This window comes from Oryza glaberrima, chromosome 11, assembly GCF_000147395.1.
Source record: "Oryza glaberrima chromosome 11, OglaRS2, whole genome shotgun sequence".
In the NCBI taxonomy this organism is placed as follows: Eukaryota; Viridiplantae; Streptophyta; class Magnoliopsida; order Poales; family Poaceae; genus Oryza; species Oryza glaberrima.
In genome coordinates, this window is record NC_068336.1 from 16514388 (window position 1) to 16538921 (window position 24534).

General features: G+C 47.9%; 1 protein-coding gene and 1 pseudogene across 1 annotated transcript; both read right to left on the minus strand.

Annotated features, from left to right (window-relative positions):
- Positions 1 to 1558: 1558 nt before the first annotated feature.
- Positions 1559 to 15674, minus strand: LOC127755204 (uncharacterized). Its single transcript, XM_052280862.1, has 3 exons — positions 15497 to 15674; positions 13419 to 13501; positions 1559 to 3600 (listed from the first exon to the last, which is right to left on the minus strand). The coding sequence occupies exon 3, from the start codon at positions 2605 to 2607 to the stop codon at positions 1642 to 1644; it is 966 nt and encodes a 321-aa protein (XP_052136822.1). The 5' UTR covers positions 2608 to 3600; positions 13419 to 13501; positions 15497 to 15674; the 3' UTR covers positions 1559 to 1641.
- A 4143-nt stretch (positions 15675 to 19817) lies between these two features.
- Positions 19818 to 22748, minus strand: LOC127755722 (uncharacterized; annotated as a pseudogene).
- Between the last annotated feature and the right edge of the window lie 1786 nt (positions 22749 to 24534).

Genomic DNA, 24534 nt, shown 5'->3' on the forward strand with positions numbered 1-24534 from the left:
AGTGCAACAGTAACTCACATGTACTAATGACGGATTAATTAGGCTTAATAAATTCGTCTCGCGGTTTCCAGGCGAGTTCTGAAATTAGTTTTTCATTCGTGTCCGAAAATCCCTTCCAACATCCGGTCAAACATCCGATGTGATATCCAAAAAAATTTTTTTCGCGAGCTAAACATACCCTTAAGGTTCCAACTTCCACATGTTCCATGTACTATTTTTACATATATTTGATGAACTGTCTCATCACTAATGATATGAACACACACACATCAATGAGGAGGTAATGAGATAGAAATAGTACTATATCTAACAAATGGAGTTGGGAGTTCAATGAATCGTATCAGTAATCCAACCGCAAATGTCGATGTACTATTTCTAAAAGTTTAATGGACTGCCTCATTACTGATGCTCTGGAACATAAATATATGCACATCGCTGATAAGAATACCTATTGAATTTGTAGAAATAGTACATCCCACTTGTGAAGTTAAAAATCCAATGCAGTTGGATTACTGATACAATTCATTGGATTTTCAACTTCACATGTTAGATGTACTATTTGTACAAATTTAATGAACTGCCTCACTACTGATGCAATGGGGGAAAAGTGCACATTAGTGTGACGTTGTCCAACCGGGATGTTCTCGATAAAGAATCAGTTCCGTTGAGGCAGCTGAACTAAAAGTGACATGAATATATTAAAGAACAAGGAAGCATTCTTACAGTGACTCTATTAGTGGTTATTACCCTTTTTTTTTTCAAAAAGAGTTGCCAAATGTTGTATCACAAGTGAAACATAGGTGGGGTTCAAGAGATGTGGTCTTGAGATTCCAACTCCATGGATCATATGTACTAGTATTATACTATTTATACATATTCAATGGACTACGACCTTGATTATCAAATGTAATATTTGTACATATTATAAATTGACCACCTTGTTACTGATGGTATAAGAAAAATATATACGAATCAGTATAATGTTGTCTAGTGGATATGGGTATATCATCAGTGGATGAATTGGTTACATGAAGCAATCATATTAGTTATTAATAAAGCCCTCTTCCCCCCGAAAAAAAGATAAACACGGAAGAAGAAGTGTTAAGAAGAGGATGGGGGGAGTGGAACGGAACGGTTGGGATGAAGAGGTTGTGGTTGTACTGAAGCCATGGTGTCCGATCTGTCATTAGACGTACGACTCCTACTATTTCAGAAAAATTTAATGGCATAATAATTACATAAATGTCTTTAGAGGGTCTGTCTAAGAATTACAGGACTGCCCGGAAAAACTTAACGTAATTTTGTTGAATTACATGGACCACTACTATATATATACTAAGTGGATGGACGACTGTAGTCCCTGGAAATGTTAATTACATTTATTCGAATCTGATCATGGTAGCTTGAGATTGCACACACATAAATAGGCTATATATGATAGGCATGTTAAATTAATATTCACAACTTTTGATAATAGAAAAGTAGTGTTTTTAGCCTCTCTACACAGGCTGGTTTATTATTACAATACTCACAGTTTTATATGTACCATGGACAGAGAACCACTAAAATTAATAACTTGCACAAGACTTGTAAAACAAATACATAATTTCAAATGTAAATTCTTTGGTGTGCCGCAGAGCGCTAGCTGCTATATTTCTTCGGGAAGACATAGGCTATGTCCGGCCCCAGGGTACCAGTTGCATCACCAAGTTCAATCCTGGAAGGCCAGGGATCCCCGATTTCAAGGTGTGCCATGAGCAACCAAGCGAAGGTGAGCAGCTCTCCTCCTACGGCTAGCTGCGCCGCGTGCGTGTCTCCCCGGGACTTGCCCGCAGCATACAAGAGTAGCCTTAGCCAGAGGTCTCTAATCTCCTGCAGCGTATCTTCGTTTGGCTGGATAATATGTAAATCCATTAGATCTTCAAGCAGCTTACGGGTTCCTCGCAGATTGGCGTCCTTGCCGCTGTCTCCGTATTCAGTAACCTTGCTAACGAAGAATTCCAGCGTGGTCTCCACACTGCCAGTGACCGGTAGCATTTCAGGATGGGTAACCAGAAGGTATAGCATGTAGTTGGATAGCTTACGACAGACGCCAACCAATGCATCCATGTTGCCTGGAGGATCATAATATGTACGCAAGTGTACCTCCGTCAGTGCATGCAGGAAGACAATGACTAATCCAAAATCATCAAGAGACAGCGCTCGCAATTTTTCCAATACTGGATGAAGATTAGGCCATTGCTGATATGGCCTGCCTGATAAATCATTTAATTCAGAACGCATGCCATCAACATACAGTGTAACACCCTGCATGATCTCCTTGTCCACTTGGATGCTCTTGGAATCTAGTAACTTGCTAATCATCAAGTGCCTTTCCTTTCCAGCTCCAATCATCTTTGCCGTCATTCTGATCAACATCTTCGTTTGTCTGGAAAACCAAGACTGGTCAAGGCCTACATAGTTCAGAATATTGTACTGCCCGATAGAGTTAGGCCACAGCATTCTTTTTTCCAGCTTTCTAATATTATAGGAGAGAAGAAACCAGCACATGCGTGCGAGCTTATGGCACTTTCGGGATTCCAACCATCCCCAAGTCCATGGTGACATAATAACAACTGCTAATGCACAAAATTCAACCAAAAATCCTCCAATAAATAGCACATAGGTGACTGCAATGTCTGCTCCACTGTATCTCTGCTTGTTGCTTACAATAAAGAGCACAAAAGCAACCAAAGCAGATATCTGAGAGAGGCACCGATATCAGGCATATCCTTTTCCGAAGGACCATGGCCTTACTGTAAAGGTCACCGTACATCATCCCAATCTCAATTTTCAGTAACAGCTGGCGTCCATCAAGCTCACCAAATGTACTCATATAATCTATATGGGCTGCCATAAATTGTACTATGTTGCACCCTGCAAAGAAATTACGGACAACTGGTGCCGAACGCAGAGCGAAACCAACAACGCCGAAGTACATGTTATCCCGATTCAGTTCAGGTGGCTGGATTTCATTTCCTCGGGCAGTAAGTCCCTCGGTGTTTTTTAGGCTCCCACACTTGAGAGCATATGTCCTTTCCCCATATTTGATTATTCCGGAAACAAACATAAAGATTCCTGGGATTAGAAGTTGCAACTTGTGCCAGCCTATTGACTTCCAGAAGACATATGAGGCTAGCATAACATGGGCTGTGAGATTCAACAAATGTCTCAACCATAAATTGTTGTCCTCAATGGCAAAGGCAGTGATGGTGTCCTGCCCACCAAGATGGACTAGGAGGAAGGGTGCCCAAAAGAATGCCAATTGGTGGGTCTCCCTTAATGTGCCCTTCCCAGTATCATTCCCCTGCTGCCGTGAGAGAAATCCAAGGGTATAGACAGCTACAAAGTCCGCTCCCAAATAGGCAAACCACAAGGAAAGCCTAACAAACGTATTTGTATTACGCGGCCGGAGACTGCCAGCAAAGAAAAGGAATATTTGCAGTGTGAAGCTCAAGAGCACTAACAAGTGGATTTCCCACTCATTCCATAGTTGTAGTAGAGTCTCCATTGCCCATAAGATTTTGTATCAGCTGATGTTCTTCCATTAGACCTGGAGCCCTGCAGATTGCATCAAACGTACATATATTGTTAGCATGAATTTGCTTATCAAATAATAATAATGTTTTCAAAGAAAATCTGATTTTTCATTATTTATAAAAATAATTCTAGCATCATTTTAAAATCATGCACTTTGAGACTTAATTTAATTTTTTAATGTTGAAAATCAGCTTTTTTTTTTAGTTGAACCCATCATTTAATCTTAAAGAACGTATTTTTTTTTAGAGTGGAATCTCATGTGGTTGATCCCCCTCGATGGGAGAAAATAATTGCCACTATTGTGTTTCAATTTCTATGCTTTTGATTCCTGATTCCTTTCCAACTGCTCTCCGAAACATAATAGTTAATCAGCTCATATATTTTTCTACTTCGGTGATTAATCAGCTCATATATTTTTCTAGTTTGATGATCCTTTTGCCACCGGATGCTATGACGCCCCCCTCGCAAACTGATAGCTAATCAGCTCATATATTTTTCGAGTTTGGTGATTAATCAGTTCATATATTTTTCTAGTTCGGTGGTCCTTTAGCCACCGGATGCCATGACACCTGTCAACGCCCTGGGAACCATGGTCCCCCCTGTCAGCACTTTTGCTGGCCCAGTGTCAGTCCGACATCAATCCCCGAGGACGGCATCAAGCCTCTGGCCGACTGATTAGACCCAGACCATCGCGACCAAGCGCCACATCATCACCACTTGGCTGCATCCTCTGAGGTGCCCCCTAGGATAGAAGCCTTCCAACAGCTAAGTCCCAAGCTTCACCTCAGGATGTTGTTCTCCCCCGATCGAGGTAGAGCACATAGCCAAGTAGGGCCCGAGCTCGGGCGACCCCGAGGTCACAGGCTCGAACATCCCGAGGTCCGTACCTTGAGCACCATCATTTTCGGCTAAGTCCTAGGGTGGCCTCCGGGGGTACCTCGGACCAATGTCATAGGCCCCGCCTATCGGGCCAAGCCTTCTCCTCGAAGCCGGTCGCGTCGGATGCCAACCACCACATTTACGTCACGCCCGCCGCTAGTAGGATTGTGTCAACTACGTAATCCCTACTTATCATAGCGGAGATAAGACCGATGGGACGGGGCACAGTGCCCTGCCTCATCGCACTTCTCTCTCTCTCTCCCTCCCTCTTGACTGCTCCAGAAGTGAGGCAGCACCCACGGGTCGACCCCATGTGTCCGCGCTAGGAGTCCACTGTCCATGTCTCTCTTGGCCCGCTAGGGCAGCCTCCGCTCCTGGTCACCTCTGGTCACCCAGGGGGCCTCCATCACCAGGCACGTGGGCCAGTTCGGCACCCCATGAAGATCCTTTGGTCCTAGTGCTCATAGGTTGGGGCCAATCCGGACCGAATGTTGTGGCTGGTGTCCCGGCGACCTCTACCGCAACCTGTACTCCTACTGTAGCATAGCAAGGGGGTTTTCTCCTATTCATTAGCCCACTGTACCACCTCTAGCCCTATATAAGGAGGTAACCATGGTGGACAATAGCCTCGAACACATTGATTGTCGGTCTGCCGAAGATAGCGCTATAGGGAAGGCCATGTCGATGACATCGAATTTGATGTCCTTCGTTCTTCTGTTGTTGTGATCTTCAAAAGTGATTGGTAGGGAGATTTGTTCGATAGAGTGAACTTGTTGATCCCCAAACCCAACTAACGAGGCCTTGGAGGGTTAAAGGTGGCTCCGGTTAATCTTCATGGCATCGAAAACGTTGAGAAGGAGAATGTCAGCAGAGCTTCCACCATCGACTAGGATGCGATGGACCTTAGATCTTGCTATGGTCATTGTGGTAATGAAGGCGTCGGCGTGAGGGTACTTGAAGCGACGGACATCTTCCTTAGAGAAGGAGATTTGCACCGAGGACCACTTGGTGCGGATGATTGGGGGGATGCGAGGTGGTTGATTCTTCTAGCGAAGTTGGTGCGTGTTTCTTGGTGTCCGGCTCGCTGTTAGAGCCTCCTGTGATGGCCAACATGGTCGTGAGTCTGTTCAATCACGGACGGTGCCATTGTTGAAACAAAGGTTTCCTAAGTCCAACTTGCTTACATTTATTCCTCCCCTCTAGGGTCTTTTATACATGACAGACGCGCCCACCCTCTTGACCTTTTACATGGTTTGCCCCCCTTTTTCTATATGACTAAGTCTCTATGGGGAAACCCTGATGCAATGCTACCTCTGCCCTGTCTCCTCCGCGCAACGCTCTTGCTTCCCCCACTACATCCTCCGCCTCGGAGCTTCCTTCCATGATAGCTTCCCTTCCTTCGCATCGATGCCCTACTACCTTCAACGCCACAAATAAGGCTGGGCCTCTGATTCTTAAACCTACATGTTAAGTATTGGTAATGCCTGCCCAGGATAAAGCTCCGGCATAGCTGCGGAGGTTCCTTTAGGGCGGAGGCAGCAAGGGAGGGAACTTTTCTCTCCCCCAACATTGGTCATGTTGTGTCATTCTCTGTACATCTCCCTAGGGTGTTGTGCATAGGCGCAGGTAATGGGGTCAATGTTGAGGTTATGTTCAATGATGCCGTGATTGACTCCCATGAGGTCCTTGGTGGTCCAGGCGAAGATGTCATTTTGATCGCGGCGCAGGTCGATGACCTTGGACTTGAAGGCGCGGTTCAGCCCATGCCAACCTGCACTACCTTCTTAGGTCCCTCATCGCAGAGGATGACACTCTTCACTTCTCCTCTAGTTTCACTATAGGAACCCATCGCGAAGGGGTAGACTTGTTTTCTCCCTATATCTGCGTTGCTGAGGGGCGTGTACATGATGTTGATCTGACAACGGCCAATATTCAATCTTCCGGGTGAGTGTCTAGTCCCCTCAGATCATGATGAGCCCCTTCGATCCTAGGATTTTCATGCAGAGGTAGTTGTGGTGGGGACAGCACATAAGCGGTTGAGGGTCGCCTGCCGAAGATGACATTGTACTTGTAGGTGTTGTCGACCACATCTAAAGTGACGACCTCACCGCGAGCCCTTGGGCCATGGACAAAGTTGACTGTGACATCGATCCTCCCTAAGTAGACGATGTGCTTCCGCTGAAGCCTTGGAGAAGTTGGGTCACCAGGCTGAGTTGGCTATAGGTGATGTGGATAGGGATGAGCGTGGGTATATCCGCGAACCCGCATATAGGCCAAACTTTTCAGGGTTATGCGAATACCCACAAAAAATGGCCTATATGCGGTGCTATGCGGGTACCCGCCTGCATCCTTAGAGGTGGAGTTGATCGAAGGAGTGCATGAAGAGGACATCCACAGAGCTACCCAAGTCCACGAGGACCTTCTTCACCTTGTAATCAGCGATTGTGGCAGAGATGACCAGTACGTTGGAGTGTAGGAACTAGACCCCCACTGCATCGTATGGTGTAATGGATATTAGGGCAACTTTAATGTATTGCACCCACTGTGGTGCTATGCTCTGCCATGTCAAGTGAAGCTTGCTTGTTCTATTTTGCTCCAATGTGTACTATCTACTAGCATTGCTTAAACGGGACCCGCAAGGAATAACCTACTCTCCCCCAACCTCCACATCTCTTCTCAATCTTCGTTTCTCTCTCCTGTCTCTTCTTTGCACCGGGTGCTAGAAAAGGCAACATGTACCAAAGAGTGCTAAGCTAGCACCACCCTTCCAATGTATTGCACCATGTTTTCTCTTTCCTCTCTCCTCCTAGCACCACCTTAGTACACACGTTGGAGCTGCTCTTAGTACCTTGGACCAAGGAGGGGTGGTTGTCGACAAAACTTGCTCGGCAGTCCACCGAGGGGTGTCCCACGATGGTAGATTTGTATTGAGAGGTGCGCGAGACCAACAACAAGAGGGTGGCAGTGACACAAGAGTTTATACAGGTTAGGGCCACCGGCGAGGTGTAACACCCTACTCCTGTGTATCTGCTTATAGTTTTGGCTATCGTATGGGATGAAGTTGGAAATGAGGGAACTCCCTACCCGCCTTATATAGCTGGGGGGTAGGGTTACAGATTGATATGGTATCACTTCCGATCGGCAAGTCCCGATCGGTTACAAATTTCCCAGGGTCTATCCTATCAGATCGCGTGCCCTCAGAGATATCCTTCGGGTGTTTCGTTGGGTGCAGCGATCCGCACCTTGTCCCCACAAGGTGGTATGCCCGCAGGCCGGGCCATGCTGATGACGCCGTCTGCGCGCTTATGGGCTGTGCCGTCTCCGGAGATCAAGGCCCAACTGGTGCGCCGTGGGTACCCGGGTTCATACCCCCCCACAGCTAGTCCCCGAGCGCCTTGTTACCATCGGGCAAGATCAGCACCGTAAGCCATGACGCCTGCGGCAGCAAGTCGACGGAGTTCAACATACGGTACGATGGAGACACCAAGCCTTCAACAAGCTCGGCAAGTACCGTGGCAGGGTTTCCGAGCCGTCGGAGAGGTCGGCGAGCAGTGCAGTAGGTCGTCTGAGCTGCTGGAGAGGTCGGCGAACAGTACCACAGGTCGTCCAAGCTGTTGGAGAGGTCGGCGAGTAATGCCATAGGTCGTCCGAGCTATTTGGAGAGGTCGGTGAGGTATGTGGCGCTATGTCTGAGCTCCAAGAGTGGACACGCCGGTCTTAGCTTTGGTTGACGTCTAGTCCGATGGTTGTAAGGTGCTCAAAATTGAAAACACAAATTTGCGAGAAATTTAATTTGACACAACTGTGCCCACTTGTGAGTGATCAATACCTTATCACGAGCAATGTTCCACAAGCTCTGGGCGACAGAAGTTAGTACGCTCACCGCAAGGTGAAGTGTGCCCACTTAGTCCCTGAGTATAGTCGAGAAAAAAAACTCATTTCACCACAAGGTGAAGTGTGCCCACTTAGTCCCCGAGCCTGCTGGAAGACGCCATAGAAGTCTTGTAGCAGGGTTGAAGAAATGAGAAAATGTCATCGCCAAATGACATGTAGCCATGTAGTCCCTGAGCCAGTTGGTAGGTGGTGTAGACACGTGGCGACAGGGTTAAGAAAATTCAGAACCTGAGATACTGACTGTGCTAGCAAGCAGTCCCCGAGTGTAGCAAACAATTGCGTTGCTAAATGGGCCGGATATCTGATGGGCCACAGCCCGGTTGATGCGCGAAGGGTTCGAAGAGACGCGGCGCGGTTCCCCAAAAAAACCTAGCGGGTATAAAAGCAGTGGGCGGAGTGGGGCGAGCCATTCCACACTCTTCTACTTCCATCCGCACTCATCCTCAATCGGTGATTGCAGCCGTCGGCGGCGAGGTTTCCACCCTCCTCTTCCAAATCCGCAGCCCTAGATCCAGATCCGCACCCCTGAGAGCAATCGATGGCTCCATGCAAGGTGTCGAAGGCAGTGAGGGATGCGACGGTGCTAGTGGCGTTCTGAAAGGAGTGGTAGCCATTGACCACTACACAGGCAGAGCTGGAGGACCTGGTCATCGACAGCGTGCTACCAGACTAGGCGATGGCGCAGTGGCGCGTGCCGGGCAAGGACGCGTATCCAAAGCCGAAACCTGGTGAGCTGGTCGTCTTCTAGTCCTTCTCCCGCGGGTTAGGGTTAACGGCAAGTAGATGGTTCTAGGGTCTTCTTGCCTGGTACGGGATAGTTCTGTGCAAGCTGTCACCGAATAGCGTGCTGCAGGTTGCAATCTTTGTATATTTTTGTGAGTCATTCCTGGGATTGAACCCCATTTCCACCTATTCCGCTGGTTCTACCAGTTGAAGTCCACTGCTGCTAGCGGCGCGCAACGCATAGTAGGCGGTGTATACTTTGGGTTGAGGGAGGGCAAGTACAAGCAGTATCTAGATCTCCGTTTAAATACGTCGGTGAAGTCTTGGAAGGAGAAGTGGTTCTACATTGAGAACGCTGATGACAGTCTGTCTGAAGACATCGATACTCTCCCCGTTTCGACAACTCGCTGGGTGGATCCACCGCAAGATGATAAGTTCGATCAGGTGAAAGAGCTGTTGGGGCTGATGGCCAAAAAGGACGTAGATGGTGTCAGAGTTGTAATCAATTTCCTTAGTCATCAGTGGTAGCCACTGAAAGATGGTGTTCACCTCCAGCTCGTGGTCTTCAAAGGGGGGCGTCGCCGTCGGGTGGTGGCCGATTGTCCCAGTTACCGTTGTTCTTGTCCTTGCCCTTTTGTTCACTGAAAGTTTTGGAGAGCAGGATGCAGTCGCGCATCCTATGCTTGGCGTTCTTGTGCACGGGGCATGGCCCGTCGAGGACCTTCTGATAGGTATCGTCATAGGAGCGCTTGGAGCGAGGCTGCTCTGACGTAGTCATGACGTGATCGGGTCGGCGTCTCCGGAACTGGGATCTGGATCCCTCAGGCCTGTCTCGGCGGTCGTCATCGAGACCATGATCGTTATCTCACCGATTGTTGTCGTGGTGATCATCATCGCGGCGAGGAGGGTGAGGGGGCAGCCTGTTTCTGGTGTCTTCGGTTCGGCGAATCACGGCCTCCTCGGCGTCGGCGTATTCGTTTGCCCGTTTGAGCATCTCCTCAATTGTCGAAGGAGGTTTACGGTTGAACTTGGCTCGGAGGTCGCGATCGTGGATGCCCATGGTGAAGGCGGTGATGACCTCGACCTCGGCGATGTTAGCGATCGTGTTCCAGACCATAGAGAAATGCCTGATGATGGAGCGGAGAGTGTCGCCCGGTTTCAGGTACACTCGGGCGAGGTCATGCTTCGAGCCCGGGCAAACACAAATGGCCATGTAGTTGTCGATGAGGGCCTTCTTGAGCTCGTCCCAAGATCTGATGGAGTCCTAGGCGAGGCCGGTGAGCCAGCCCATCACCGCGGGTGTGAGCATTACGGGAAAATAGTTTGCCATCAGTTTGTTGTCGCCTCCGGCGGCATGAACGGCTGTGGCGTAGGTTTGTAACCATTGCGTCGGGTTCATGCGTCCGTCATATGGCTCGACCCCGGTGATCTTGAACCTATGGGGCCAAATCAAGGTGCGGAGCTCACGGGTAAATGCAGGCGGGCCGTCGGTGTCTTCTTCCGCCACGCCATCGGCGGTGCCCCTGAGAGGTCGAAGGGCTGCCACCGGGTTGCCGAACTCATCGTCGTAGTTATTGCGGTGGCTGAGCTCATCCCTATGGCGCCCATTGCGACGGTCATCGATATGGCGGCGGACATCTCATCTGTTATTGATATGATCTCTAGAGTCGCGCCCCTGGTCGACTTATTCATCGCCACCGACGTCTCTGGGGTGAAGAGCACATTGCCCGGACGACGTTGGTTGGAGTGGTGGCTTGCGGCGGATTGTCAGTTGGAGGCCGTGCCGAAGGAAGGGGCTCCTCAGATTTCATTGACCTGACAATGGGCCACTTTGACCATTGCGGCAATCTTGGCGACTACGGGCGAATTGCCCATTCTGGCGAGCTCGTGGGCGGTGACGGCTAAGTTGGCGCTCGGAGTTTGGTAAATATCTTCGCCGTCGATGCGGAGAAACTCCTGGGAGAGGTTGCGGCGTACAGGTCGTGATCGACCCTGTGAGTCGGGTTTGCCCCGTTCCGCTTGCTCCAGATCTTGTTCGGCTTGGCGGAGGGTGGCTTCATTGTTCCAGTGAGTTTGCCGATTGGCGTTTCTTGCCTCGCGAGCGATGCGCTCTTGCTCGGTTTCGAGGACGGGTACAGGCTCGTCCACGCTAACGGTGATGATCTCTCCACCAAACCTGGGTGGTCTGGTAGGGAAGTTGCAGGAGTCCATAGGCGCAGTTGTTGTCGAACCCTGGGATTCGAGGCTCGTGGATTCCTCTAGTATGTTGTAGAGGGACTCTCCACGGAATTCCCAGATCTGCATCATGTTGATCGTTGGGGAAGAGAGGTCGGCGAGCGTGTCTCCATCGTAGAGATTGCCGCCAGGTCGGCGATGTCTGCTTGGTGAACGGCAGCGGAGTTGATGAGCCCGAAGGGGAGTGAGCTCGGACCGGCCAGAATGGATCTAGGCGGAGCTTGGCGCCGCTCGACGTGCTTTGATGAGGGGGCAGATGCCGACTCGGCGATGGCGAGGCATTCGGCGAGCTTTTCCCCAACGCGGTCAATGGATGAAATCAGATCATCGTTAGAGATCGTCCACCCCTTATAGCGGGGGAAGGGTCAGCGAGTTGTCGGCGATGGCGATCTCAAGGCCTGTCCCGAGATTAGATCTGGTGAAATAACTATCGCCAGAGCGAGGGCCGAAGAGCTCGGCAGCACCGGCGACGAGATCGGAGAAGTCGGCGGTGCTGATGCAGAGATCAGCGAAGTCGGTGGGGCCGGCACAAGAGCTACCGAGGCCGGTGTTGGAGCTGGTGAAATTGCTGGTGCAGCGGGTGGGAGCTCAATGACCTCCCCATTCCCGTTGGCGTTGATGATCTATGTCATCGCTCCAACAGTGAAGATCTGGCTGGGAGTAGGGGAGAAAACTGAACTGGAAACACATACCATCTTGCTCGATGTAGATCAGATGCACACCCCTACCTGGCGTGCCAACTGTCGACAAAACTTGCTCGGTAGTCCACCGAGGGGTGTCCCACAATGGTAGATTTGTAACGAGAGGTGCGCGAGAACAAGAACATGAGGGCGGTAGAGACACAAGAGTTTATACAGGTTCGGGGCACCGGCGAGGTGTAACACCCTACTCTTGTGTATCTACTTATAGTATTGGCTATCGTATGGGATGAAGTTGGAAATGAGGGAACTCCCTACCCGCCTTATATAGCTGGGGGGGTAGGGTTACAGATTGATACGGTATCACTTCCGATCGGCAAGTACCGATCGGTTACAAATTTCCCAGGGTCTATCCTATCAAATCGCGTGCCTTCAGGGATATCCTCCGGGTGTCTCGCAGGGTGCAGCGATCCGCGCCTTGTCCCACAAGGTGGTATGCCCGTAGGCTGGGCCATGCTGATGACGCCGTCTGCACGCTTATAAGCCGGGCCGTCTCCGGAGATCGAGGCCCAACCGGTGCACCGTGGGTACCCGAGGTCATACCCCCCACAGTGGCCCTCCCTTTGGAGGTTGACTTGTCGGACATACTCACGATACTCATGCTTAGATTTCCCTCTGATACCACCAGTGAATCATGGACCACTCGCTTTCGCCCAGCCCCCCCTGGCACGTGCTAGACCTGAGGGAGGCCAGGCAGCGCAAGGACTAGCTAGGTTGGATGGCATGGGCCAAGGGGCATCTGCTTCATTAGCAGACTCACAACTGGTGCGTCTCAGTAAGGCAGGGTTATCCTAGGTTTGACGTGCAGGGTTATCCTAGGTTTGACGTGCAGTGTGTCTCATTTATCACTGAATTGTTTCAATGGTAGGAGATGTACCAATTGAGAGTAAGGTGGCTGTGGTGACTTTTGTAGATTTCAAGATCTGCGGGACCAGTCTCCCTTAGGCGTTCATACAGGTAGGTTGTGTATGTGTGCATTCATACGGGTAAGTGTGCGTACATGTACGTGAACATCTATCTACTCTGTTAATAAAAAAACTATACGTACTTTCGATAGATCAATTTGATGTTTGCTATATATTAGTATACTTTTTAAAATGATTTTAGTTGTAAAAATAGTAACAGGTACTAATTCTATGTAAATACGAAGCCCGGATATGAGCTTTTAAGATGCAAGATATTTACTGCCAGGAATAGCTCGAGACAACTTGAAAGAAGTAAATCGGGGCCTTTTTTTTCTTTTTATTTTTTGAGGGTTTGGTGGACATAACTGCAAAACGCTTAAAAGAGAGGCTTACAAATGTTTCCATGCTGATACTACAATGAACCAAACCTTTCGGTCCTGTTTTTCAAAACACGAGATTTTTGGTGCTATATAATTAAAAAATTCTGAAACAAAAATTGTCATACCTTACAAAAGATTTACTTGATGACTATTCATAGATGGTGTGCCTCGTGTCATTTTTGTCCTGTTCCAGCCACTGCTCTTGACACTATCAACCAAAAGATAATACATACATACTTCAATTCATTGGTATTGTACAATGAGTAAAATGCATCTACTTGTACTTGTCTACCTTGGTCATCGTACTCAGAAAACCACAAATCATGGTCATTAAGCTTGCTAAATCGATGCAATACGGTCATTAGCTCCATAACCACATACGTATTCGAGTGAGGTGTAGGTTTGACAACGTCTGGCCATTCAGCGCGGGGGGCTGGGTTTGGGTTGTACTAGTATGTAATTATGTGAAGTGGTTGAAACGAGAGAGATATTACTTATGCAATTATTCTCATGTAATTTCCTGCATTGTGTTGAACTACCGAATTAATAAGTTTACAAAAATGATCAGATGTAGATACCCGCATTAGGTCGGTCTTAAACCGGAGGTGGGGGTGGTTCTTCTTCACAACGGCAGGTCAGAGCCATGGCCAACAACACAACAAAATTACCGTGCATCACCTTTCCTCTACACGTGCACGATGATCGTCGTCAGTCCCCCGCACTCGTTGTGTCGCCTGCTCACCGGCCACCCGCCCTCAATGCGTCTTGTTCGTCACGCCTGCGCTGCTTGGGGCGGGCCCACTATGATTTATGGTATTCAAATGAATACCCAAGATTTTTTTGACAAAAGATTACATATATGAAGTCCATATTTCATCATATGTATATATAGAAAAAATAGAAAAGAGGCTTATTCATCCCAAGAAGCCCAAACTAAAAAGCCTGACATCATCCCACGTTCCTCCTCTCCTCATTATTTGAGGCCCATTGGCCCAATAGCAAAAAAAAAGCCCAAACTATAATTAACCCTAACTCTTCCCCTCCCCGTTAGATTCTCCCCCTGTTCACCACTTCTCTCTCTCACGACGGGAGCAGAGGCGCCGCCAGCGCCCAGCGCCCCAGCGGGAGGATGCGCCCGCATCGACGCCGCTGTTGCCGTCTGCCGGTCCGCCGCCGACGCGCCGTGCGCCAATACCGCTCCGCCGCCCTGCGGTCCGCGCTGCCCCACGCCACGATGCCGCCCAGCTGCCCGGGCCCAGCGCCGGCGCACCACGCCACCATCCACCGACCAGATCTCCGTCCCTGTCCCAGCGTCCCGAGATAACTAACAAATTTTGGTTGATTGGTTCTCTCCAGTATGACAGTATCTCATGTTCACTTGTCAGACAACGGATAGTGCAAAGCAGTCACTTTTAACTTGTAACTTTCTCTGCAGAACCTAGATTGGAAGCTGAATGTAGTACTGTGAATCCTGTGATTTTGGATTAGGATTTAGGATTACTTTTTCCATTTGAATCCAGGGATGGTTGGTTGATTGCATATATTTGAACAATTGAACTTTGAAACTTGATTAACTGATTTGTGAAGCTTGATTCAGTGATTTGCGAGTACTTAAAGTGCAGTACACATATTTAACAAAGTTAGCATGGTTAGTATTTAAACTGAAAGACCATATTGTTGATTTGTAGGTCTAAAACATGAAGACGAAGAATGTTCCAACGGTTAATATAAAGGCTTTTTTTGGAAATAGCCGCTGCAAAGAAGAGAACATGAAGAGGAAGAATGTTCCCAAGGTTAATGATATATTTTGATAATTAGTAGTTTAGTACTTTCATATGCTAAACATATTCAATTTATGACCAATTCTAAAAATCTGACTTTAGAAAATTATGCTTGCACCGCTATATATTATACAACTATTAGACTTTGGGTTGTGAAAAAAAAATCTCTCCCCCTATTTCGAATACCCAAAATTGAAATCCTGAGCCCGCCCCTGCAGCTTGCTACTAGCCGATCTCGCAAGATCTCACTGCATGCAGATCACCTGACAACATGCATCACGTACTACTCTGTACGTACGTCGCCCCGGATCTGATTGCTTTGGTTCAATGAGCTTAATGACCGTGATTTGTGAGTACGATGATCAAAGCAGGCACATTTTCAATGACTAATTTAAAATATTGTTTCAGACTTGCAGGCATACCTCGGAATCGGTGGATGCTTCGGTTACTTCTTGCAAAATTAAACGTGCGCCCCAAGTATGCTTCTGACTTATTCTGGTCTCTGAAATGTGTGGCTTCTACATGTACATCTTCAATAACCATATAGCCATCTTGTAAGAGCAGAGAAGTTACTCGATCAACGTTCTTTCCGTTTATACGTTTCTTGCCAGGGAAGCAAAGAGTAAAGAGATCGATTCTTTTCTTGCATCGATCTCTCGTATATATACTCCCTCCGTCTTTAAAAGAAAAAAAGGGCATTTCAGCTTTGAAGCTGGACAGACCTAAAAGGCTTTTCTTTTTGGGACGTAGGGTATATATATATATATATATATATATATATATATATATATATATATATGTATATATATATGTATATATATATATATGTATATATATATGTATATATATGTATATATATATATATGTATATATATGTATATATATGTATATATATGTATATATATGTATATATATATATATGTATATATATATATATATATGTATGTCCTGTCAGCACATATTCTTTCCTGGATTTATTACCTACTCCCTCTGTCCTGTAATACAGTGCATTTTAGGAATTTTAAGATAACTTAAGAGAGAATATAAAAGACATATGTAGCCTCATTTTTTTCCCTAATCAGACACTACCATTAACGTGATTAATGGTGATTGGTTGGTAAATGAAAAGTATTTAATAGAAAAATGGTTTTTGTCACTTGTATTCCAAGGGGACGACTTGGAAACATTCCCTCCCCTGACCCCGACGCCCCCACCGTGACGCCCCCTCCCCCGACACCGCCGTGGCGTCGGTCGCCGCCCAGGCACCGGCACCCCTGCCCCCTCCTCCTCCCCATCTTCCTCCCCATCCCCTCCCTTTCCTACCCCTGGCGCTGAGGCCCCTGCTTCCCATGGCGTGGCCACCCTAACCCTAGGGTTTCGGGGTCTGCCACCGCCGTCGCCGCCGGCCGCCACCCTAGTCATCTCGCCGTCCGCCACCACCTCCACGCCCCCTTCCCCTCGCCGGCCTGCCGTCGGCGAAGATGTGAGCCCCATGCCCAGATCGGGATCCAGGGCCAAGTCTGAGGCGGGCTCCCCGTTGCCGCTGGCCTCCACCTAGGCACCGGTGGACCCTGCTCCCTCCCCTGCCGGATCTGGTGGCCCACGTGCCAGACCTCGAGACTCGCCGGCAGCAGACAACGGGAGCTCTGCCCTCTAGCTGGCGCTGCTGCATGCGGCCTCCGTTGGCGCTGCCTCCGCCTCCTCCTCGATGTTGTCGCAGTTGGTGGCCGCCGGGCAGCCGCTCCTGCCCCCGGCACCTGCGACAGCTGCCACTCCCTCGCAACCTGCGCCGTCGCCAGTCGCGGAGCCGGAGGGCTGTCCCACCGCCGTTCTACCCCTAGAGGATGAGTCGCTGATCATCATCGACATCCGACGAGGTTGAAGAGGATGCGGCTCCTCTACCGGTGGTTGGCGCCACCGTCGCCGTCGACCTCTCCGGGCTGTCTAGGTCCGCGGGTGCGTGCCCTTGCTCACCCCTGCTGTTGCCGGATGCAACTCCGTTCTACCCTAAGTCACGAGGGCGCACGAAGCAGCGCCGATGGGCAGACGCCGATGGTGACAACTCCGAGGACATCCACCCCATCTCCTACCTGGACGCCGCTCGTCACCCGGTGAAGACGGTCACTGTGTCCCCGCCGCGCGGTCAGACGCATTCTTGCACGACTCTGGGGCACAGCGTAGTGGAGGCTGGTCGGCACGGGCCGGGGCAAAGGCGGCGGAAGCGCAGCCGGCCACGTCCGTAGCTAGTTCACGGCATGCCTGCTCGCCCGATCGAGGGCCGCATCCCTGCCCTCCAACGCCTCAGCCGCCGCGTGCGGGTCTCTGCCCCCAACGCCAATGGGTGGCGGGAGATCCTCCGCCGTCATGAGACGTGACCGGCGACTGGCCCGCCGGAGCCTTGCCACGGCACGAAGCAGCTTCAGCGCGCCAGGAGGATCTCCGTAGAGCTTCTCGGCCGATGCTTGAACTGCCTTTCCTACTCGCACTGAGTAGCGACCTGCCAGTTGCCACGGCGCTGCCTGCACTGCCACGAGTTCCATCACCTCGCCAGGGACTGCAAGCGGCCAAGGCGTGCTGCGACGTCGGTGGCGAATGGCCCGCCACGACTCTCAGCTCGTGGTGGCAACTCACCGGCCTCCCGGCACGTGGCTCGTTGTCCTCCGTCCCCGGAGGATGCCTCGGGGGGCGCTTGCATGCGGAACCTGACGAAGACGATGTAGGCAGCGGCGGCGCCGAAGCATTCCGAAGCAAGGTGTAAGCGTGGAGGCGCCGGGAGACTACGACGACAACGCCACGACCTCTGCCACTGAGGTTGCATGCTGCTTCCCTGAGCAAGACCCTCTGGCAAGGTTCTGGGATTCATTTGCGTAAAAAATTCGGGCCTCACCGAAACAGACGAATTTCGGAAATTTCAGAAATTTCGGACAAAATTTGACCAAATTTGCTGCAATTTTTAAACAAACAAGCTGAAAACTGGAGGAAAAAAGAAAGGATCATACCGGCCTCAGCACATAAGCAGAATAACACCATTGATGCAAATTTTAAAACAATCATCAGACAACTAGCTAAAATCATCGAAGGATCATCCAGGCTCCAAGCATCAGCACACAAGCAGAATAACCAGAATAACAGTAGTACCAGTTTTACTTCCAAGTTCATTACAAATGCAATAATGCAGTCCTAAAGGCTAAAGCCAAGTTCATAACTGCATATGCATACTGCTAATAGCAAGTTCATGGTCATAACCACATAATTGTAGTCCGTAAGTCTAGTCATCACTCCATCATAGAGTCTAAAGTCTAAAATAATTACAGTCCAGCCATATATACACCCAAAAGAATTACAGCCATACACCCAAAAGTCAGCTATCAAATGTCAGTTGTCACTGGCACCATTCACTTTGATGGTGTCCAACCATGACGCCGAATGATCATATATGCCCCCAAAAAAATGCTCCATAGTTGCTGGACTGTACCTGAACATCATGCATAAAACATATTAAGAATGTTTTTTGGTGAATCAACTGGATCAACTGGTTGAGAATGGTATGACAAGTACAAAATATGCTCAGCATGGCTGAAACATGTCAAACCAAGCACAATCAAATTGGCAGAAGAACAAAAACTCATGAAGATACAAATATTATTATTTCAGAGAGTATTATACTTAAGCATGAAACTGATATAATCAACACTAGCCAAAATCATAAATGGGGCATGCAACTTACATAAGTGACTTGCTACTCTCTCATGTAGAGGCTCTGGATCCTCCTCTTCTTTCGCTTGAGTCGTCCAGATCCAGCTGAAGCTTCTATGTCTTGATCAACCCTGGTTGATGTTCTCACAAGCTCATCTTGGTCAACCCATGTTGAGGTCCCATATGCTCATCACAATTGTCATCATTATTAGCAGTGAGTTCATCAATACCATCATCATGATTGTTATCATCTTCACCACCAGATGAGGTGTCATCAAATTCATCCTCTTCATCCCCATCTTCACTTTCCTCAAACTCAATCTCCTCACCCTCCACATCCACTCTTGTCCTCCTCCCTTTCCTATTACCACCAGCAGCAAAATCCCTCTCAAAGCTCTAATACATTCCAATCAAAGAAGGGCCTACTTCATCAGTGGACTTATCTAACCAGTCCCATATTGGATTTTCCTCATCAAATACTGCAGCATCCAACATGATAGCACATGGATCAACTTCCTTTTGTTGTCCACTCTCATTCTCTTGGATACGTACTTTCAAGTTATAATGAACATACACAAGCTTATGTAGCTTGTTGTAGCTTAGTCGGTTCCTAATCTTCGTATGCACCAATGCAAAAGTGCTCCAGTTTCTCTCACAGCCACTAGATGACACACATTGCGAAACAATACGCAATGCATACTTTTGTAAGGTAGGAACTTCTCCAAATTGGAACCACCAAGCACCTGCCAAATAAGAATATCATTACAGATAAAGGTAATTTGATCACTCACTTAATTGCAGAAAGATATGCTAATTACTACATAAAAATGAATGCAAAATTTATCTACGTTATTACATTAGTTAATCTGGATATTTTTCAACAGCAAAGAGATAATCCATATGAACTAGCATTTAATTACAACTCTTTCTTAAAGTGCTTAAAGATAGAACTATGATAGGATAGATAAGACTTACTTGGGGACATAGATGACGCTCCAGCACGTGCCACATGCCGATTAAACTTCCCAATGCACTCCTTAAAATTCACTACTTCTTTATTGCCTGAACGGCATCATCGGGTGTCTCTGCCATCTTCTCCAAAGCATCTGTTAGCGCCAAAGCATATACAGGATTTTTGCTGAAGTTGTACTTATAGTGAGTATCCGGATCAAGAACAGCAGCTACAAGTGAATGGTGGAAAAGAGAAGTTAGAAATATAACCAGTGCAGTACATATGTAAATTGTTAATTTGTTATTAATAGATTGATCAATACCTGCAACCATTAGTGTATTTGTTTCCATCTTGCAAACTCTTTTGGTCACCTTACTCATGAATGCTTGGAATTGACGTGACCCTCCACCAAGCTGAGCTTCCATTGCATGTATGGCTGCCATCATTCTTGTCTTGAAACCGGGGAGTGTACAATTCTTTTGTGTATCAGCATATCGCAGCACCAAATAGAGTGGCTTCACTGCACCTACTACCCACTCCAGTGCTGACCACCATGTACTGCTTGTCAAGCATGCTTCAGTGTAGTCATAGCTCTCATCATCTGTCCAATTACTTTCTTTCAAATCTTTTGAAACCATCCATTTTCGGAGCTTGTCTTTCTTGTCAAGAAAACTCTGAAGAAACATGAACACAGTTCCAAAACGCGTAGCATTGGGCCTTATTAACTCCCCATCGATCATCCTCTTCATCTCATCATGCAACCTGTTATGGTTGTAAAAGAACCTACATATCAACTTGGCACTTGCAACAACATTATTAACCCTCCGAAACTTAGCAATGTCTTTCAGCATGAGGTTGATAGTGTGAGCAGCACATGGTTGCCAAAAGATATGCTTATACTGTGCAACAAGCCTCTCACATGCTTTCTTGTAGTTTGACCCATTGTCTGTGACGATTTGGACAACCAGTTGAGGGCCAATCTCCTCAACAACAACCTTTCTAATCTCTTCATATATAAAATCTGCATGACAGCAAAACATTTATTTTCAGTATCTATTGGTAATACGTACAACTTATATTTCGACTTAATAGTTGAAACTAATTGCATGGCAGAAATTTAAAGGGAAAGGAAGACAACTTAAGTGACAACAAAACAATTATTTTTAGTATCTATTGGTAATACATACAACTTATATTTCGACTTAATAGTTGAAACTAACTGCATGGCAGAAATTTAAAGGGAAAGGAAGACAACTTAAGTGACAACGAAACAATTAATTTTAGTATCTATTGGCAGTAAATACAGTTTTTATCTGTAGCTGATAGTTGAAACTAATTGCATAGCGTAAACTTAATAACCACAGCAAATTGCATAGCAAGAACTTAATAGGAAAGGAAGGAAACTTGAGAGACATTGATATATCATGCAGAAACATTTACCTGCGCTTTGCTTGTGAGCAGATACATCAATAGACTTATGGAAGAACATGCGTGCATTACAGTACACCATGAAGTTGATGATAGCCATGCCGGTAGGTCCTGTCCATGAGTCACACATAATAGTCACACCATATTGCTTCCAGTCTTGCTTGAACTGTTCAAGAGAATGTTCTGCTTCCTCAAAGTTTGCTTGCAAATATTCCCCATCAATTCCATTGGCAGTAGGAATTTGTGTTGTAGCGCCCAGTTGTTGAGTAAGTTTCATTGCAGCACAGAAGTACGGACAATCAGCTTTCAACCCAGCAATGTCGTTCGCATGGAACCACTTTGCCCAAGCTTGGCCCAATTTCTCTCTAGATCCCACCAAAAGAACAGTGTCAATCCTAGGCTGCAAGGATACTTTGCTGCGTGCCAAGTCCTTATCAAAGTAGGCAGTGATACTCTTTTTACCAAGAGAAACACGGACACCACTCCCACTCCCACGCCTTCTTTCTATTGCACGAGAAAGGTTCTTATCTCTCAATGAGTTTCTTATTTCCATCTGAACTTACCCTTCTTCATCACTTCCAAGATCAATCACCTCTTCTCCACCATTTAGCCCTTGCATAAGCTCTCTCTCCAAGCAGAGTTTTTGATGTTCTCTCTCTCTTTCCTTTTCCTTGACAACTGTCGACCCTCCCTCATTGCATGCCGCACATTCGGGGGCACAGTGTTGCATGACCTCACTTCGCCTGTTATACCACCAAGATGCTCCCTTAGTCGGGTTGCACCTCCACCTTTGTTTGTGAACCCACAATACCCACATCTAAAGCCCTGGCCAGCAAGCTTTGTGCCATGATTCCACACATCTTCAATGTTTCCTAGACCTACTGTCCAAAAAAAATTTGATGCATAAAATTAGCAAAAAAAAAGGGGTAGGAAATTCACGTATCAATTTAATTCAACTAGTAATAAGCTAACCAAGCTATAGAGCATGGACTCAAAACTATGCTGCTTTCTGTGCATCATTCATTCATTTGGCTGCAAAATTCACAAGCTTATCCAAGCATAGAACTAAGAAGGCATGAATGGGTAGATTTTAAATAAACATCAGCATGAATAGAATTAAATTGCTAGTCTTGACTCTTGAGGCTTCAGATCATTACTCTATACTGCATAGAATCTTGTTTTTTTTTACAATTAGAAAGGCATCTGCTCCCATTATACTAAAGTATATCCATCTATAGCCAACTATCATTATCTACTGAGGACCTTTGCTCAACAAAAGACACTAGATTTGCATGTGTTTTGACCTTGCAATATAGAGCAGAACAGGTATGCTGGCCAAAGGACAAGCAACAAAGACATACATGGCCTTGCTATACATTTCACACAAACATCATTAGTTCTAACAAAATAGGGGGCATTGTTCCTTTACCTTGGCAAGCTGGTGGAGATCGTGGCACCGCAGCTCCTAGTGGCAAATCGGTAGCATCACCAACACCAATGCGTGCATCTGGTGCTGTTGCGTTGCCCCTGTTCCTCGTCCGACTGCCGCCGCCATTGCCTTGACCACTGGTGCCATCGCTGCCGCACGACGCCACCATGAGGGAATGAGGATTAGGGACTCAAGGAGAAGATGGTGGAGGGGAATAGGAGGAGATGGAGCTGGGAGACGGAGGAGGACGCTGGAGACAGAGGAGGACGCCGGAGCTGCTGCTCCACATCTCCGTCTTAGTCTCTCTACCAGCCGCCACCAGGGAAGGTGCACAGGGAGGAGAACGAGTGAACTAGGGTATTTTGGTGTGAGATTTGCACTTTTATACTAGGGCAAATACTTGAGGGCTGTTTTGGACCTTGGGCTGGGTTGAAAATTCAAATTGGGCCGAATTTTTTTGGCCGGTTTAGTGTTGTCTCAGGCTCCACCGAGATGGGCGAATTTCACCGAGTTTCGGCCCACTCGGTCCGAATCCCAGAACCCTGCCCTCTGGCGGTGGAGTCGCGCGCGTGCGAGGGGCCTCCTGCGTGGGTTGAGCCTATGTTAGAGGAGCTTCCTACCTCGTTCATCGTGAGCCCCTCAACTGGAGCATCATCGCCTGGGCGCCCGGCCATTCCGATGGCGGTCTCATAGGAAGTGGACATATCTGCCCGGTGAACGACGGATTCACCTCCGTTCTGGCCGATACGGGAGGAGCATCCAGTGCCGCCCACCCTCGACGACACGACGCCCACGCCACGCGAAGCTGCTCGCCGTCTCGCTTGGTTCACCGAGGAGGTGCGGATCGAGCGAGCGCCGCCTTTGATTGCTAGCCCCCCAAAGCAGGCGGTGCCAATCAGGCGGCATTCCCTGCCAAAAAGGAGTACACGGCTCTATCTCGTGGGGCTGCCTATTTAAGGAGCTTGGCCGGCTTGGGCTCACACTCTTGCACATTTTCATTGCCTAAGCAACCTTGTGAGCATAGCCAAGCATCTCCCACTCATTCTCGATCATTGACTAACATCTTTGTGAGATTGGGAGTGAATCCAAGTGCATTGCTTGAGTGATTGCATCTAGTGGCACTTGAGATCGTGTTTCGCTGCGGTTTTCTCGTTACTCTTGGAGTTTGCCGACTCCTAGACGGCTTGGAGCAGCGAGGATCGATGAGCGGAGGAAGGTGATTGTCTCCGGCTCCGATCGGTGGATTTGTGAGGGGTTCTTGAGCCTTCCCCGTGGGAGATCACGAAAGGCATCTCTAGTGGATTGCTTGTAGCTTGTGGGTCCCCATCTTGTGTTGATTGTGCGGCACCCGGTTGCGGGTTAGGCGTGTAAAGCCTATTAGCGCGTGAATCACCAAGTGGGTGCATCGCTACAACGAGGACGTACTTTGCCAGCAAGCATGGGAACCTCGGGGATAAATCATTGTGTCATCTCTTTGTCCCGGGATTCTTACTGTGATTCATTGTATACACTTGCCACGGACGGTACACCTCTCTATCTTTTGTATTTACATTTGATAGTATACTTGTGTAGCTTGCTAGCTTAGTGTAGAGTAAAGTAGTTAGTTTAGCACTTGCTTGCTCACCTAGGTGTAAAGTAGCAACCTAGCCCTATGTGATATACATAGAGATCATAGTTAGAGCAACTTGGTTATAGGAGGCTTGCATTTTTTGTAGAGATAGTGCAACACTCGCTTCGCCTCATATCGTTCTAACCAACTCGTTTAGTGTTGCTGAAGAAATTTTTATAGGCTATTCACCCCCCCCCCTCCCCTAGCCATTAGGACCTTTCAGCCGCAACGGAGAACTAGCAGAGTTCCTTGTCAGCCATGACGATAGCAGCGGATGGTGCTTTGGGTATAGATTCATCTGTCGATGGAGAGCTTCTCCGGATTGTCAACGAAGTTTGCCGACAGA